The sequence below is a fragment of the Electrona antarctica genome (genome assembly GCF_951216825.1).
Source record: "Electrona antarctica genome assembly, chromosome: 11".
NCBI lineage: Eukaryota > Metazoa > Chordata > Actinopteri > Myctophiformes > Myctophidae > Electrona > Electrona antarctica.
Window position 1 is genome coordinate 28,071,738 of NC_136792.1, and position 19,032 is coordinate 28,090,769.

At 41.7% G+C, this 19,032-nt stretch overlaps 1 protein-coding gene across 1 annotated transcript; it reads right to left on the reverse strand.

Moving 5' to 3' along the window:
- Nucleotides 1–1,737: 1,737 nt before the first annotated feature.
- Nucleotides 1,738–12,810, reverse strand: LOC306932092 (succinate receptor 1-like; the record flags this gene model as incomplete). The annotated part of the gene is made up of 2 exons (XM_079513795.1): nucleotides 1,738–2,753; nucleotides 12,732–12,810. The coding sequence occupies 2 exons, from the start codon at nucleotides 12,808–12,810 to the stop codon at nucleotides 1,738–1,740; spliced, it is 1,095 nt and encodes a 364-aa protein (XP_079369921.1).
- Between the last annotated feature and the right edge of the window lie 6,222 nt (nucleotides 12,811–19,032).

The following is a 19,032-nucleotide window of genomic DNA, read 5'->3' on the forward strand; positions in this document are numbered from 1 at the left end:
AAAAACATTATTGGAAGAGGTCACACAATTGGACTGATGTGCTTTAGTACATGATTGTTTGTACAGGTTATTTAATCTACATATCTGTTATTCTAATTTAATTGAATTTAGATTTAGACAGACGTTAGTTGTTTGTATATTGTATTGTATGTTGTTTTTATGTTGTGATGTTCTGTGTGGACCCCAGGAAGACTAGCGACCGCAGTAGCGGAAGCTAATGGGGATCCGAATAAAGAATAAAGATTATGGAAAATAACAAACTAGGTTACTATAATTATGCAGAAGACATAATAATTACAGATCCATATCACCAGGGAACTATGGTCCAATACAAGGACTGTGTAAACACATTGAACAAATCAACAATTGAATTGAAGACAGTACAGTTTCAATGGTTAATGTTAAAAAAACAAAACCCAAGCTATAACACACCATATTGGTGTAGTCAAGTCATACGAGTATAGGAACAAATCAAGGATTAAATTACTTAATAATTTATTGTAATGCTTTATAGGTCACCCTAAAAATGTATCATGACAGCTGCAGTTAATTCAGAACAATGCTGCTTGACAGTTCAAGTCATTAGACCAAGAAATTACCGGTATGTAAAATAAAAACATATTGAAGGATTCAATTGAATCACCCTGAGTGCAGTCAGTGTTTATAGAGATTCAACTAATAAGAAACTAATAAATGTCAGGACTTTAAACTAATAAGAAATGTCAGGACTTTTATACATATACCAGATAGTATAATAATCTGAACATTCATATAGTATTATTATGGTTTCACATACATTACTGTACATATTACAATAAATAAAAATGAATGTAAAACCATGGGAAAGATGCTGATAACCTACCTGATTATATGCAACATTTAAGCAATTTGTGTGCATGATTTGACCATATTTGTCTACCTGTGTGCACTTAAAGGTAGGATAAGTGTTTTATTTTATTTTAAATAAAATGTATTTTTGTTAAAAGGTTAAATCACTATATTCTGATAGTAATAATTTCTGTGGTGTGTGTTCAGTAACAGGAGTCTCCATGTCTCTCCAGCTCTTTAATGAATAGAAAATAAATGTTCAAGTAGGTGACAACAGCCAATCAGGAGAGCCTACCCATCTTGCACTCGTCTTGCACTCGTGGTCTCTATCCTGATTGGATAAAATTGGTATCCCATTGAACTTTCTGATTATTAAAGAGCTGTAGAAACGTGGAGACTCCTGTTACTGAACAAACACTCTATAGAGCGTCGCAGTCCCGCCCCCTACCATGGCCCAGGAAATGATTCTCCGTTCATTTTCCTCATAGACATTTCAGAAAGTATTTATTTAAAGACGTTTACGTCGCGGACAAAGCCAACTCGAGTCGTGACAAATCATGACAACAAACAAAAAATTTTGGGCCGAACAAATAATTAGAAAGAAGAAAAAAACGGCAGGTTACAACACTTTTTTTGTTGTTTTTCTTCTTTGTAATTATTTGTTTGGGCCAAAATATTGTTTGTGTTGTCATGAGTTGTCACGACTCGAGTTGGCTTTGTCCGCGGCGTAACCGTCTTTAAATAAATACTTTTTGAAATGTCTATGGGAAAAATGCATTGGGATTCATTTCCTGGTCCATGGTAGGGGGCGGGACTGCGACGCTCTATAGCAACAAGTACTATCAGAATATAGAGCTATTTAACACTTACATTTAACCAAAGAAAATCACTTACTCTACCTAAGTGTTGTCATGTTGCACCCCTCTGTCGTCCTGTCTTCCTCAACAGCTGTCTAAATTTAGCAAATAGGAGCTCTCTGAACTGGTCACCCATGAGGAAATAGAAGACGGGGTTAATAACACTGTGCAAGAAGGCGATTGGTCGAGTCAGGATGTACAGACCCTCTATGTACATCCTGGTACATAGCTCCATCCCTGACCATTCCTGCCGAGATGCTATCCTCACATTCCTCATCACATGGTAGGGAGAATAGAGAACCAGAAACATGGCAGCTGCTGCTGTGACAACCCTGAGAGGCCGCTTGTAGGAAGTGGTCCTACGCTGTAAAGCCGCATCCTGCACCTTTAGAAGCCGTGCAATATTGTAGGAGGAAAGGCAAAGCCCCAGGAAAGGGAGAACATAGCCGGTCAGGGTCAGTCCCATGCTGTAGCCAAATGAATTTGTGTCGCCACTCAGGCTAGCAAAGTCTGTGCATCGGCTCGAGTTAATTGCCTTCTGCATATCCTGGAACATAAGCACTATCAGTGGAGCCACCTGAATGTTGATTGCCAGCCAGCTAAGCCCAGCTACTGCCATCGCAACCTTTGGTCTTAGCAGGAAGTGGTTTCGTGTCGGGTGTCTGATGAGCAGAAAGCGGTCCACGCTCACCCAGACCATGAAGAGAATGGAGGAATAAAGATTGACGTGCAGGAAATAGCTGATGATACGCCTGATGATACAGGCGTAGGGGCTGGTCTCTTTTTGGCCATTCGCATAGAGCCAGGAGAGGCGAGGCAGTGTGCATAGGAACAGGAGGTCAGACACTGCTAGGTTGAAAAGGTAAATATTGATGCTCCGCCACTCTTGCAGACAAACCACATAGCCAATCACAACTAACAGGTTGCCAGGGAAACCAAGGCAGAACTCCAGAGCATAGAGTGGTGACAGGTAATATACCTCTAGGAGGTCATCTAGCTGCGTGCAGTTGAACACCTGCGGAGAGGAGAGGAGAGGAGAGGAGAGGAGAGGAGAAGCATATGAGTATGCTATATATCACAAACATGAATGTTATAAGATCTGAGTCTTACCATTCTGTCCTTTGGTACAGCGTAGCTCCTGGGAACAGGGACAGGAAATGGAGGGTGCTGCTCTTGCAGGTGAATTAATCCACTCTGTTGGTCCACTCTGTTGTGCTGGTGGTGTACACTGTATTTCATTATTTGTTGGCAAAAGTTTATTCCACAGTCATTTGCTAATATGGAAAGTCTGTGCTGTAATAAAACTGTTTTACTACATTCTGTTCTGTATTGTGTATTTAGTGTCACACTAATTTGCATTTTATGTTTAATAACAGCTACTGAACCAAAGGTCGCTTCAATTCAATGTTTACAGTACATGACACGTATCATGGGTAAACTGAGGAAGCCCTGGGTCTGTTCTCTGCTGTTCAATGCTGTCACTGTCTCAGATTATGGAAAATAACAAACTAGGTTACTATAATTATGCAGAAGACATAATAATTACATATCCATATCACCAGGGAACTATGGTCCAATACAAGGACTGTGTAAACACATTGAACAAATCAACAATTGAATTGAAGACAGTACAGTTTCAATGGTTAATGTTAAAAAAACAAAACCCAAGCTATAACACACCATCTTGGTGTAGTCAAGTCATATGAGTATAGGAACAAACTAGAAAAAGTGCCCTTCTGGGCACAGGTCTCCACCAGGAGGATAGGAGTGTGTGTGATGTTTGGCAAAATGTTTAGGAGTAATATAAACATGTTTTTTTGTTTGTTTGTTTCTTGCAACAATTTTCTTCATTTTGTTGAGCCAGATCACTCATAGCATCTCTGAGGATAGAATTCTGGATGAGCAGGACATGTGCAGCATTTTGTACAAAACGGGCTACTCCTGAAAACTTTGGAAGGCAATCTTAGCTAATCAGTGTAGAATGTGTAGAATGTGTACCGATTTGCGTGAGATTTGGATGAAATCTGTGCGACTAACATAAACAATGTGTTTTGCAGAAATCGGCCTCATGGTGGCGCTATAACCGGCAGATGTGGAGGGATGCAGGGAAAATGTTTTTCCATGGCCTCTAGGGAGTGCGCATACATAAGTTGTCGATGCAGTTATAGGTAAAAACAGGAATTGGCCTGTTATAGCGCCACCGTGAGGCTGATTTGGGAAAGAAATAGTGGCATGTCGTCCTCGGCCTAGTGGAAATGTGCGTGTATAATTTCATGGAAATTGGACACTGTTTGTGACTTGTGGCATTTTGTTCGAAATGGACCAATCATGTGAGCTTTGGAAGCCAATCTTAGCCAATCAGGATGGAAGATGGGAAATTGTGCAGATCTGTGTTGATCACATGACTATGGAGATAGTGTATACCGAATTGTGTGATGTATGGATAAAATGTGTACGAGTTATCTACAGAAATGTGTTTTGCCTAAATCGGCCTCATGGTGGCGCTATAACAGGCCGATGAGGAATATTTTGGGCAGAGGTTCGTCGTTGGCATCCAGGGAGTGTGTGTGCAAAGTTTGGCATGGATCGGGCCAACGGTGCTGGAGATTAGCTGATAACGGACGGACGGAAGGACAGAAGGACACACACACACACACACACACACACACACACGGACGGAGTGCAAAACATACTCTCTCCCCATGCCTTCGGCCTGGTGGAGACAATCAAGGATTAAATGACTTAATAATTTATTGTAATGCTTTATAGGTCACCCTAAAAATGTCATGACAGCTGCAGTTAATTCAGAACAATGCTGCTTGACAGTTCAAGTCATTAGACCAAGAAAGTGGAACATAATCATTGTCTCCACCAGGCCGAAGGCATGGGGAGAGAGTATGTTTTGCACTCTGTCCGTCCGTCCGTGTGTCCGTCCGTGTGTCCTTCCTTCCGTCCGTCCTTATGTCCGTCCGTCCGTCCGTCCGTGTGTCCGTCCGTCCGTCTGTGAACAGCTAATCTCCGGCACCGTTAACCCGGTCGATGCCAAATTTTGCACACATACTCCCTGGATGCCAACGATGAACCTCTGCCCCAACATTTCCAGAACGGCCTGTTATAGCGCCACCAGGAGGCCGCTTTGTGCAAAACAAGTTTTTGGACAGTACACCTACATATTTTGTCCAAACATCACGCAAATTGGTACACAGTCTCTCTAGAGCCATTCAACGAAACGGGTCTTTCAGATTTCTCAGACTCCATCCTGATTGGCTAAGATTGGCTTCCAAAGTTTGCAGGAGTGCTCAGTTTCAAACAAAATGCTGCAAATCATGAACACATCGTGTGATTTCCGTGAAATTGTGCACGCACATTCCCACTAGGCCGAGGAAGAAATGCCACATGAACATTTTCAACTCAGCCTCATGGTGGCGCTATAACTGGCCGAAAAGTGTTTTTACCTCTAACTGCACGGATCTGTGAATAACTTTGTATGCCAAATCTCTAGAGGCCAAGGAAAAACCTTTGCCTACAAATCGCCACAACTACTCAACGCAGCGTCCGATTGTGGTGAAACTGTGCATGCATATTCCCACTAGGCTTTGGAAGAAATGCCACTTGACCGTTTTCAAATCAGCCTCATGGTGGCGCTACAACAGGCCAAGCCGCGACACACACACACACACACACACACACACACACACACACACACACACACACACACACACACACACACACACACACACACACACACACACACACACACACACACACACGTTTATATTGCTCCTAAACATTTTGCCAAACATCACACACACACTCCTATCCTCCTGGTGGAGACCTGTGCCCAGAAGGGCACTTTTTCTAGTTTACACTGCCTTCCTGTCTGTCAAATAATTTATTTCAAAATATTAATATTGATTTATAAAGCATTGAATGGTTTAGGTCCAAAATATATTTGTGATGTTTTGCTACATTATGAAACATTCATTCGTGTGGGACAATTTTGCTATATGAGTCACAACTAAAAGTGGAGTTACACCACATCTGGAACAGACTCCCAGAAAACCGCAGGTCTTCAACTTTATTTTGCTTTGTTTGATTTGTAGCTTTGATTTTTTTTAATCAAAGCTACATAAATACTTTTAATAGTGCCTTTTATCAAGGTTTTAGATACATTTACACTGGACTGTACTGTAACTTTATTCTCATATATCTGTTTTAGTTTAGCTTCCTATTTTCTAAGAAATCTTACTTAAGAACTATTTGTAGTTGTATACATAATTGATGTCCTTTTATAATGCATGTTTTGCATTGTTACTTAATGCTTTTAATGTTTGTATTGTGTGTAAAGCACTTTGAATTACTTGTTTGGCTTGCCTTGCCTTGTGTTGGCATATGAGTACAAGTTACTATGATTGACTATGTTAAGTATGTTTGTTATGTCATCAAAATATGAGTAATATCTTCCATCATCATCAGTACGTGAAGGAAGCCAAATTAAAAATGACTTACCCAGTCCAACAATGCTGTTGGTGTACTGTGCCACCACACCTTATTTGGTTACCAAATAGTAACTATAAGATGAGTATTGGATAAAATACTCACCTATTTTTTTTTATTCATAATTCACATCTCAATAATAATTCAACACTAAATATAGGCCCCCACTTCTCCATTTCAAAGAAGTTGGTACTGTAGGCCAGGGGTTCTCAACCCGTGGGTCGCGACCCCTCAGGGGGTCGCCAAATTATTTTGGGGGGTCCCCAAATAATTAAAAAAAATTAATGGCTGGAAAGTGGAAATGAAGAGTTTACATAGTACACATAGTACATGCATACACCTTCCCTAATGATTATATCTGGTTTCAGTATTTATTTATGGTTATTCCCTCTATTATGTAGCAGTCAATTTATATTGGGGGTCGGGAGGGGGCGGGGCGGGGGTCCCGAGACATTGCCAAAGCATTTCCGGGGGTCCCCGGCCAAAAACGTTGAGAACCCCTGCTGTAGGCTACTCCTCCCTTATAGTCAACACTGTAAATCCCTGGAACATGGTGGACCCTTGTAGCTGTCATCAAGATTAAAAGCTGCCTTCAGAATTAAAAGTTCATTTATAAATAAGTACATGAAATGAAATGAAATGAAATTAAATCTATATTTACCCAGGGTATCTGGGCTAAGCTCTAAGAACTTGTTTCCAGCCAGGCCCTGCTCATAGAACACATTTCATCGTAGTGGTTGATGCCTTGTTCAAGGGCATTTCAGCGGTGGTAATTTTAACGTGTCGGACGGCTGATTCGAACTGGGAATCTTCCGGTATCTATACCGCGCCGCTATCCGTTCGGCCACCGCTGCCACTGCTGCTACATGAAGTTAAGAAGTTCATAATGTTTTTGTTTCATGTCAATTTCATGTTTCTATGTGTTTCTACTTTGTTTCAATGTGTATTGAGGTGATTTATGTTTGATTGATTGATTAAGGTCACAGCAGAGCCTTAGAAACTCTGGGTCACAGTAACCTCTGAACAGCTGGAGCAAGGGTGGTTTCGATCACTGTTAATTAGCAGAGCAGGGCAGAGCCAGTTCATTCTGAGAAGAGAGCTTCAGCGTGCAACAGCTAAAGTGCATTGCTGCTGCCATTTGTAGATCGGCTGTTTTAAGAGTCCAGCTCAAATTATATCAGTTAAAAGTCAAGATACTGATACTGAGAAGATTTCCCCGTTTATTCCCCCCAAAGTGGTGCTGCAAGCAAGTTTCCATGGTTCACCTACAGTGACTTTCAGCATCGAACAGATAAGACTTGCTCACACTAGGATCCCAGCAAGTGGAGTTCGGGAGCTTTGGATGGTTATGCCAACAAGAAGTAACACATTTAAAACAAGTTAAATGTTGATAAGTGAAGTAACCTACTCATTGCTTTAAAGGGACTCTATAAGTGCTTAAAGGGAAAGTTCTGGTATTTTGCACATGTTTTTCTATGTTCAAGTTGTTGTTGATTTCACTACAGTCATTTACTATTAAGCAAGTTTGAAGTGTAAATGACACTTAAAGTCTAAGTGCAAAGGGTGAAAATATATTGGTGTTATACATATTCTGATTTCATCATAAGTGGTTACTCCTAAATCATTTAAGTGACTATATTGCAACCAAGAGCGATATAAGTTACTAAGTGTTAAAAGAAGTGTTATCATTGGGTTATTTCATTTAAAGTATTGTGAAATAATTTATGATACTTAAGTAGCCTAGTTCTAAAATACTTGGTTAAAAATGATTATGTTAATTAATTGCAAGTGAAACAAGTTAATTAAGGGTGTTTTGATACATTTAAGGTTTTTCTAAAAACAGTTTGTCAAACTAAAATCCAAGTTAATTGCAATTGTTACATTCCAAAACCGTAGTAATATTTAAGTTTAAGCCAGTCAATTTAACTGTTGTTTTGTGTTGTTTAAGCTTTAAAGCTACTAAATAGGAAAGCTTACAGTAAATTTAAACAATACTAAAGATGTCTGAGCACGAAGCCAGTAAGACAGATTTAAACGGTACCATTACAATTGATGCGTTAGTGCACCAGTCTACCAGCACTGATAATGCATCTTTAGACACTAACACACACACGGGAATTGAGGTACTAGAAGAGGCCGACAATGTGTCAGAAGAGAGTGAAGATGATGCAGAGAAACTGCGAAGAAGCCGGAGAACCCGAAAGCTTACTGAAAAGGGTCAAAACCTTGAAGATGACAGAATAAGAAATATTCAGCATCACTTCACAACTTCCTATGAAAAATGGAAATCTGTTGCCAAGGAGGCTAAGAAAGCATTTAGTGGACCTCTATCCAATTACATATTGGAAAGCATTATGACCAAGATCAGCTGTGCTGAGAAAGATGTAACACAAGCTTTTTTACCCCTGAAAGTCAGACCCGCCGTCGCGTTGACACTTGTGTAGCGGTGTCAGAGAAGATCCTGACGCGTGCATCTAATCGCAAAGACAGAGAGCAAGATGCCTTGAGTGAGACTAGCTCGAAGTTCACATTCAGTGCCAGCCAAAGTTCAGCGTCTGCAAGTAGGCCAACCATAAGATCAAGGCACTCAAACCTGTCCGCTGCAAAGAAACAAGAAGCTGCAGCAGAGCTAGCTGCAACTCAGTCCTAGATGTGATGGAATATGAGAAGCAACAGCTTGAAACCCTTGAAGCTGAGAAGGCTTGCAACCATTGAAGCTGAGAACAGACAAAGGCTTGCAACCATTGAAGCTGAGAACAGGCAAAGGTTTGCACTGCAAGAAGCGGAAAATGCTGCAAGGCAAAGTGCTGTAGAAGAGAAGTGCAGGCAGTTAGAGCGCTTGGATGCAGTCAAGAAAATGAATGCTGCAAAGGCACGACTACAAGTGTATGAACAAGAAGTGGGCTCAGATGACGAGATATTAGAGTTGCTCGACGACAGCAAAGCTATGAAACTGAGATCCGCACCGAAGTCAAAGGGTCAGCCAGTGCAACATGTGGCATCACCACAACATGTCTCACATGCACAATCGGCTATGATAACCCAAGCAACCACAAGGGGCCAGCCTGCTACTAATGCCCAGCAGATGACACAAGCAGCCTTGAGCCAGCCTGCTGCTAGTGCTCAGCAAGAGGATAGCGCTACAGCAATCGCCAGAGCAATTGCCGAGTCCATCAATGCAAGCCTACTCCCTGTACCAGAGCCTTCAGTTTTCAGTGGAGACCCACTAAGGTACAAAGACTGGAAGATGTAATTTCAAACGTTGATAGGCAGAAGGAACATTCCAGTAAATTAAAAAGTATACTATCTTCGCAAGTACGTCGGCGGACCGGCAAAGAAAGCCATAGAAGGTTATTTCCTGTTAGGCACAGAAGCAGCCTATCATTCAGCATGGGACATACTTGAAGAGAGATATGGAAGCTCATTTGTGATAGCTAAAGCCTTCAGAGATAAACTTACCACGTGGCCGAAGATAGGACCCAGAGACAGCGTGGAACTGAGAGTTTGCAGACTTCCTGCAAGGCTGTCAATCAGCGATGTCACAGATTAAAGGCTTAGAAGTCCTAAATGACTGTGCTGAAAACCAACAAATACTTACCAAGCTTCCTGATTGGCTAACAGCCAGTTGGAACAGAAAGGTCATTGAGAATCTGGAAGAGTGGCAAGAATTCCCTAGCTTCGGAAAATGTGTTAAATTTATCACAAAGGAAGCCAAGATAGCCTGTAATCCAGTGACCTCTCTTCATGCTCTGAAGTCGAGTGATGGTGAGAAGGTGAAGACAACACCAAATACACGAAGTATTGGTGCAAAGGTACTAGCAACTACAAGCACATCTGAAGAGAAACCAGATGCTAAAGGGTGTGTCTTTTGTGAGAAGTCAAACCATGGCATTCACACATGTCGAAGGTTCATGGCCAAGTCAGTTGCAGAACGAGTCAAGTTTGTGCAGACCAACAGATTATGCTTTGGATGCATGAAATCAGGTCACCAGTCTAAAAATTGTGACAACAAGAGTGTCTGTGACACATGTAAAAGGAAGCACCCTACCTGTTTACATGAAGACCGTACCAAGGACGACGGAAGGAAATATCAGAAGGATGACAAACGAAAGGAGAGTGAGAAGCACTCAAAGGACAAGACAGATGAAACAGCAAGTGAAGCAACATCACACCGAGTAGTTCACAGTTGTTCCAGTATGGTTATCCACTACAAGTAGACCAGAGAATGAAGTTCTTGTATATGCACTTCTGGACAACCAAAGTGATACCACCTTCATCTTGCAAGAGAAAGCTGACACTCTGGACACACAGAAGGTTCCGGTGCAGCTAAAACTGTCTACATTGTCATCCAAGAACACAATCATTCCAAGTCAGAAGTTAACTGGGCTACAGGTCAGAGGGTTTTACTCTTCAGTCATATTCCTACACCCAAGACCGCCAGAGCATGGTCTCACCTGGAGTACCTTGCTGAAGAGATCGCACCGTTAATCGACTGCGACATTGGTCTGCTTATTGGCTATAATTGTTCCCATGCCCTGTTACCCAGAGAAGTGGTGTCAGGCAAAGACAATGAGCCATTTGCCCAAAGAACAGACCTCGGCTGGAGTATAGTCGGCTGTGTCAATCCCTGTGTCGACTATGGCGATGTCATTGGAAGCAGCCACAGAATTGTTGTAAAAGAAGTGACACCAAATCTTCACTCACATGCTAATCAAGTCCGATACATCTGCCGAACACAAGTCAGAGAAGTAGTCACTCCACCAGACGTGATACGGGTGCTTGAATCAGACTTCAATGAGAGAACGGCAGAGGATGCTCATTTCTCCCAAGAGGATCTACGCTTCATCGCAACGATCAAGATCAAGGCAAACGGTCACTGTGAAATGCCGTTGCCATTTAAGGAAGACAGACCGAGTCTACCAGACAATAGAGTGTGTGCAAATCACCGCCTCAAGTGTCTGAAAAGGAGATTCGAGAAAGACAAGCAGTACCATAAAGACTACATTGCCTTCATGAGTGAAACAATCACTCGCGGAGATGCTGAGAAGGTTCCAGCAGAAGAAATGAACAAAGGTCCTGTCTGGTACATCCCTCACCACGGGGTCTATCACCCTCAGAAACCCGGAAAGATAAGGGTTGTGTTCGACTGCTCTGCGAAGTTCCAAGGCGTGTCGTTGAATGATCATCTGCTTACCGGACCAGAACTGACAAATTCCCTAGTAGGTGTCCTCTGTAGGTTCCGCAAGGGTCCAGTAGCAATAATGTGCGATATTGAACGCATGTTCCATCAATTCCACGTAAGAGCAGAAGACCAAGACTATCTGAGATTTCTCTGGTGGGATGATGGAGACTTTCAATCAGAACCATCAGTCTATAGGATGAGAGTGCACTTGTTCGGAGCAGCCTCGTCACCAGGCTGTGCAAACTACGGCCTCAAGTACGTTGCTGCACAAGGACAAGGTCGCTTCAGTGAAGCATCCATCGCTTTCATCGAAAGGAACTTTTACGTGGATGACGGCCTGATAAGTCTGGCAACTGCAGATGAAGCAATACAGTTGGTCAGTGAAGCAAGGCAGATCTGCAGCGCAGGCAAGCTGCGAATCCACAAGTTCATTTCCAACAGTCAAGAGGTGATTGCATCCATCCCTAAAGAAGAATGTGCTGAAACAGTAAGACATCTAGATCTAGCCTTGGGTGAGCCGCAGCTTGAAAGAGCCCTAGGTGTACGATGATGTGTTGTTTCAGACCAGTTCCAGTTCAGAGTGGTAGTGAATGAACGCCCGCTGTCTAGAAGAGGAGTACTGTCGACAGTAGTGTCCATCTTTGATCCACTTGGCTTTGTAGCACCCTTCATACTAGTTGGGAAGCAAATACTGCAACAGATGTGCAGAGACAAGATTGGATGGGATGAGCCACTCTCTGAAGAACTACGTGCAAAATGGGAGTCCTGGCTCTTGGACCTGCAGAACTTAGCTGATGTCAAGATACAGCGATGTTACCTGCCAGCAAGTTTCAAAGAAGTTAAGAAGTATGAACTCCATCATTTCTCTGACGCAAGTGTCACAGGGTATGGAGAATGTACTTACCTGAGAGCAATCAGTGCATCAGGACAAATCCATTGTTCTCTAGTCATGGGCAAGTCCAGAGTGGCACCTATGAAGATCACCACAATCCCACGACTTGAGCTGTCAGCAGCGGTTGTTGCTGTTCGTACAAGTGACCTGCTCAGAAAGGAGTTGGATATAGAAGATGTCCAGGAGTTCTTCTGGACCGACTCAAAGGTTGTCCTGGGGTATGTCAACAATGACGCCAGGCGATTTCATGTTTTCGTGGCAAACCGCATTACACGAATCAAAGAAAGTACCAATCCAAGTCAATGGAGACATGTACGTTCTGAAGAAAATCCAGCGGACCACGTGTCAAGAGGCCTCAAAGCAAAGGACCTCATTGCTTCCAAATGGTTTACTGGTCCAGATTTCCTCTGGTGTGACAAGCTTCCCAGCAGAGACATAGCAGTTGAAGACCCAGAAGTTCGTAAGACCATCGTACATAAGACCTTGGCAACAGACGTTTCACTGCCTGATCGTTTCCTGAAGTTCTCCAGCTGGACAAGTTTAGTCAAAGCCATTGCAAGACTCAGGCGTCGTGTCAAGGAGCTCAAAGAACCAATGAAGCCACAAGTATCGAAGAGAGAAAGGATGCTGAACTTACCATTGTCCAGAGAGCAACCTTCTCTGATGAAATCCAGAGTCTTCAACACAAGAAGGAGATAAGCAAGGATAAGACCTGCAGAAATGCAAAGATCAACGATATAGTGATTGTGAAAGACGACACTGCACCAAAAAATTAGTGGAAACTAGCCAAGGTCACGGATGTGCACCCTGGTGAAGATGGATGTGTGAGGAAGCTACAATTACTGATTGGAAGTTCAGCACTGGATGGCCAAGGAAAGAGACTCACCAAGCCAGTCTACTTGGAGAGGCCTATCCACAAGACGGTTACCCTGCTTGAAGCCGACGAAGCCTACTAAGCAACCTCTACCTATCATGCACTCCATACACTAGAGCTCATAACACACTACATGACACTACATTAAAAAGTGATTATAAAAATGTAAAGGTTCATTAAAGAAATCCAAGTGATTTCGGTGGGAGTGTAGCTGTCATCAAGATTAAATGCTGCCTTCAGAATTAAAAGTGCATTTATAAATAATTACATAAAGTTAAGAAGTTCATAATGTTTTTGTTTCATGTCAATTTCATGTTTCTATGTGTTTCTACTTTGTTTCAATGTGTATTGAGGTGATTTATGTTTGATTGATTGATTAAGGTCACAGTAACCTCTGAACAGCTGAAGCCTGATCTGTTGATGAGCAAGGGTGGTTTCGATCACTGTTAATTAGCAGAGCAGGGCAGAGCCAGTTCATTCTGAGAAGAGAGCTTCAGCGTGCAACAGCTAAAGTGCATTGCTGCTGCCATATGTAGATCGGCTGTTTTAAGAGTCCAGCTCAAATTATATCAGTTAAAAGTCAAGATACTGATACTGAGAAGATTTCCCCGTTTATTCCCCCCAAAGTGGATGCGGCCAATGAGTTCTCACGGCATTTGACGTGGCATTTGGCATACGCTAATAAATGTCTGTACAACAAAAAGAACGCCTTGTGATCGTATCTATCTACCGGAGGGGGCTACACCCTATTGTAAACAAGTGTAATGCTTTATGGTGGCATCCACAGTTAACAGTTTTGTATTGAGTTGTGCTTGAAATGTACTGTAATTCTCCAATCTGTTAATAAATTCTTCAATCAATCAATCAATCAATCAATCAATCAATCAAAACGCGTTTAATACCTAAACACCAGTGTGTAATAATAAAATGTCAAATGTTTGTTTATGGATATAAAATATATGGCCTATAGGGCTGTATTTTGCGTGTCTTAAGTACCAGGTCTTATTACTTAACTTAAGACCTGGAGGCGTGATCAATGCCATTTGGCTATTCTGAGTGGCCAAAGAGCATTGACCACGCATCCAGGTCTTAAGTTAAGTAATAAGACCTGGTACTTAAGACACGCAAAATACAGCCCATAGTGTTCTAATTCTAAACACAATATGACTGACTTTTGATTGTAAAAACTAAACACATGTATGTGTTTAAAAAGTGTTACTTGTTGTTCTGTTTATAATCTAAACATGTAACACGTTTAAATTAAATGATCATGATATCTGTTTTAGCCTATGTTGTCTGTTTGTCTATCTTCTATCAATTATAACACAAAAACATTATCTGTGTCCCGGGCATATGCTCTATGGCCACTGGCCACATTCTTTGTATTTGAACTTAAATTCAAGGCCCATGTACCGTACCAGGCCACAACGCAGCCACTGAGAGGGGAAAAGGGGCAATATCAACACAGAATGCAACCCCTCCTTCTCCAGTGCACCCTGATGTTGATGATGTAATATGGCAATGGAGCCTTTAGTAATATTGGCATACCTCGAAAGCACACTAGCTCCTAGTAGTCAGAGGGACATTGAGGGTAAATCAACACACCCTTACTCTTCCCTGCAGAGAAAGACATGTGAGGATAGAAAAGAACAAAACAGTCCTGTCCTTAAGCAACCCAGTTTAGGAATGGCATGTACAGTATTCTATTAATTTCTACATTACTGCAGCGTCAGCAATAATAAACCAATAATCCATCTTTGAATTATTGTGTTGTGGTTACTTCAGGCAAATTCCAACCAATGACTGCTGAGTGCTGACAGACATGTTAGGCATGTCTGTTCATAGATTGGTTTCATTCAAAATCATGCATACTATATTTTATAAGTTCAGATAAGGCCACTGTCCATGACAGGGATTCTGTGTTTTCCCTCTTTATGAATAAGCACACAGCATGAGGTGTGGGTACTAGTTGAGTCACATGCAGGCTCATCAACTGGCTTATAAGACCAGTGCTGGGTAAGATTCTTTAAAAAAATAAAAAATAAAAGTGTGTGTGTGTATGTGTGTGCGTGCGTGCGTGCGTGCGTGCGTGCGTGCGTGCGTATATACTGTATGTATATATATATCTATATATATATAGTGCCTAAAATGTAACTGAGCTATACTTAAAGCATGGCATTTCACACTGTCAAACACCAACAGCTAGGCTGATGTATTGCACCAGTGCTTTATTGAAAAAGCTCCCTGGAAGCACTCAAAGAAATCCAGTGCTGAGGCACTGCTACAGATGGAGAAAGCTATGCAGTATAGTCCTACAAGAAATGTGTTGTGATAACAAAACTGATCAATGTCAAAAACACACCTGATAAGACAGCTCAATGAACTAAACACCAATGAAAAGCTGTTGTTGAGGTCCTATGTACTTAAAAGGATGAAGGACTGACATTCCTTGTGCTATGTGGACTGCATGGTGGGATGAAGATAAACATTGGGATTTGAACAGTTTTGTTTTCATAAACTGTTTTTAATTGAATTTCTGTCTTTCTTTTTAGATTTTTATCTTTTTTTATGTGGTTGTGTCTATTTATATACATTTTGTTGTGATTTTATTGTGATTGTCTGATCTTTACGTATGGAAAACAATAAATTGAGAATATCATGTTCCACATTTACACAGGCACTGACAATCTGAAAGAGCTACTGTGACTCTGTTGACATGGTAGACAGAAGGCTCGATTCTCACATCACTCCTGGCACATGCACTCACTCGTGCGTGTGTTCCACGTGCACACATTCATGAAAATGTTTATATGCCTATTTCACTACCATAGTGCTGTAACGTCCATGCATGAAATTCATGCATGAAACAACAAATTGAAAAATTATAGTCTCCTCATGCATTAGATAAACAATTTCAATCAACAACTCTAACATGGTTAATATGTAGGATAGTGCATGTCTAATACATACATACATACTTACATACATACATACATACATACATACATACATACATACACACACACACACACACACACACACACACACACACACACACACACACACACACACACACACACATACATACATACATACATACATACTATACATGCACTTGCATGCACTTGTTGTGTTATACAGTTACTATTTATCGTCTTCTTCTGATTAGCTTATCTAGTAATCACTGGGCGTTAACTGATAAAAGCATAGTCAGAGCAGGGCAACATGGCTCTGAGGCCTGAGGCCACACCTCAGGGCTCAACTAACAAATTAAAAAGTTAAAGATACAGTATATGTAAAGGTTTATTGATGGGTCTACTGTAGCCTTTTTCATTAATGTACTTCCATGTGGTATAATAGTGCTCTCTAGTGGCAAAGGACTACAATAACCTTTATTACCACCAAGGCATTCCTTGGGGACCTGCACTTTCTACAATATTACAACATCCAGAATTCCTTTGTCCAGATGTTCCAATGGATTCAATGTACACTGTAGTAATTATTTAGTCACAAGCTCTTGTTAATACTTTTTATTGGTTACATATTTATGAAACCAATAGACATGTGTCTGTTGGTTTGTTGGTCTGTTACACTTAACCCATTTAAGACTGAGGCCGATTCTAAAAACGCCTTCTAAAGCCTGACCTAAGCTATCTGATTAGAAATTATATTTCTTCAAAAATGATAAAAATGTTATGTTGCTATTATACTGTACATAGTAACAAGAACCCAAAAGGGGTTTCCATCTGTAAAAAAAACACCAAAAGGGGTTGAATGCATCTCAACAAAATGCATTGAGAGCATGTGTGTAGATCTGCTATGTTCTGCGAAGATATATACAGTATAATTGCGAGATGAAAACATTCAGTCCGTCACGCCACCAATGACCATATATGGCCACCAGTCCATCACGCCTCGTGACACGTCACACCACCATATATGGCCGTCAATCCGTCACGCCTGCCACACTCCATTATGGTCATCTCCATATGAAGATCACAACACCGACCTCATCAATCCCTGGATAGCCATACATGGAGAAGAATGGATCATCACATAGATCTGCATACAGTATATGGAGCCGGCCAACAACTCTAGGTCTGACCTCAAACCTCAAACCCAAACCCTTATATGGAGCTGACCTGTTCTGACATTCCATATGTTGATCCTCCCCACCCGTCCTTCCTCTTCGATGTCTCCCTGTTGACTGATACCTGTCCATTCAAACTCTAGGCGGGCCCGCCCCAAAGTTATTAGCACAGACGCCCGGCAGCCGGTGAAGTTCTCAACAGGCCCGAAAATTAAAGGGACACTTCACCCTTTTTGCAAAGAAATATATGTTAATGACGTTTAGAAGATTTATAACACTTTCCTGGGGTCTTTATGGCGGTTGGTGGTTTTAGATATTTTAGATTTTAGCAGTGTCGATGATGTCATGGATACTGGGCTCACTTACTTCCTGGAATACAATTCCCATAATGCTTTGGTGCACTGCTCTTCCTTGTGGATATAGTAATAATAGGGGGAGGGCTGTCTTACTGAAACAACATGTAGTCCAGGAAGTAAGTGAGCCCAGTACCCATGACATCATGGACACTGCTAAAATCTAAAATATCTAAAACAACATATTACACAAAGACCCAAGGAAAGTGTTCTAAATCTTCTAAACGTCATTATTTTTATTTGTCCCTTTAAGGCCCGGCCCTACCTGGGCCTTATGGCTGGCGGCTGGCCCGACCCATAGAGTAATAAACCTTAACTGGGCTGGCGGCTGGCCCGACCCATAGAGTAATAAAAGGATAGAGAGGGCCTGACCTCGAGGGTTTAAGTGGTTATAATGTTCAAGAAATGAATAATGCCCTGAAATTTTTTCCTGTTTGGTATAGTTTTGACATTAATCTAGCCACATTCAGAAAGAGCTGAATAAAACGATAATATTCTTACACACAGATGACTCCTTAGAAACCAAGATGCAGTCAACAAGTCATGTGTATAGATATAGCACCATCCTGTGTTCTTTGCCTGAGATTGCAGAGATAAAACACATTTTCCAAATAAATTCTGATTGATTCCCTGTTTGAGCTTTCAAGAATGTTCAGACTTGCCTGTTCCCTTAAATCAGGTGACAATTTACTGCCGTCGATCTATGCCTCCTACGTTTCTACCCTGTCTTAATGATTTAATGCTCTATTTTAAACTAACAGGGCATGACTTCAGCTGGTGGATTAAGTCTTAAGTCACAACCACCCTGACACAGTGTGTGTGTGTGTGTGTGTGTGTGTGTGTGTGTGTGTGTGTGTGTGTGTGTGTGTGTGTGTGTGTGTGTGTGTGTGTGTGTGTGTGTGTGTGTGTGTGTGTGTGTGTGTGTGTGTGTGTGTGCGTGCGTGCATGCGTACGTGCCTTTCGTGCGTGAGTGCGTGCGTGCCTGCCTGCCTGCCTGTGCGTGCGGCTGCATGTGTGAGTGTGTGTGTGTGTGTGTGTGTGTGTGTGTGTGTGTGTGTGTTTGTGTGTGTGTGTGTGTGTGTATGTGTGTGGGGGGGTGGGGGTGCTGAAGTGCCACTGGGTATAATTAACTAACATACTGACTGTACAAACAATATATACACTTAAATGCATACAAGTTGATATATGTACACATAGATATACACAATAATAAACTAGAAAAAGTGCCCTTCTGGGCACAGGTCTCCACCAGGAGGATAGGGGTGTGTGTGATGTTCGGCAAAATGTTTAGGTGTAATATAAACATGTTTCTTTGTTTGTTTGTTTTTTGCAACAATTTTCTTCATTTTGTTGAGGAAATTCAGATCACTCATATCATCTCTGAGGATAGAAATCTGGATCCCGCCTCTAGCTGCTGCTGATTGGCCAGGCCGTTTTGTGGCCGGGCATCAAGTCTGCC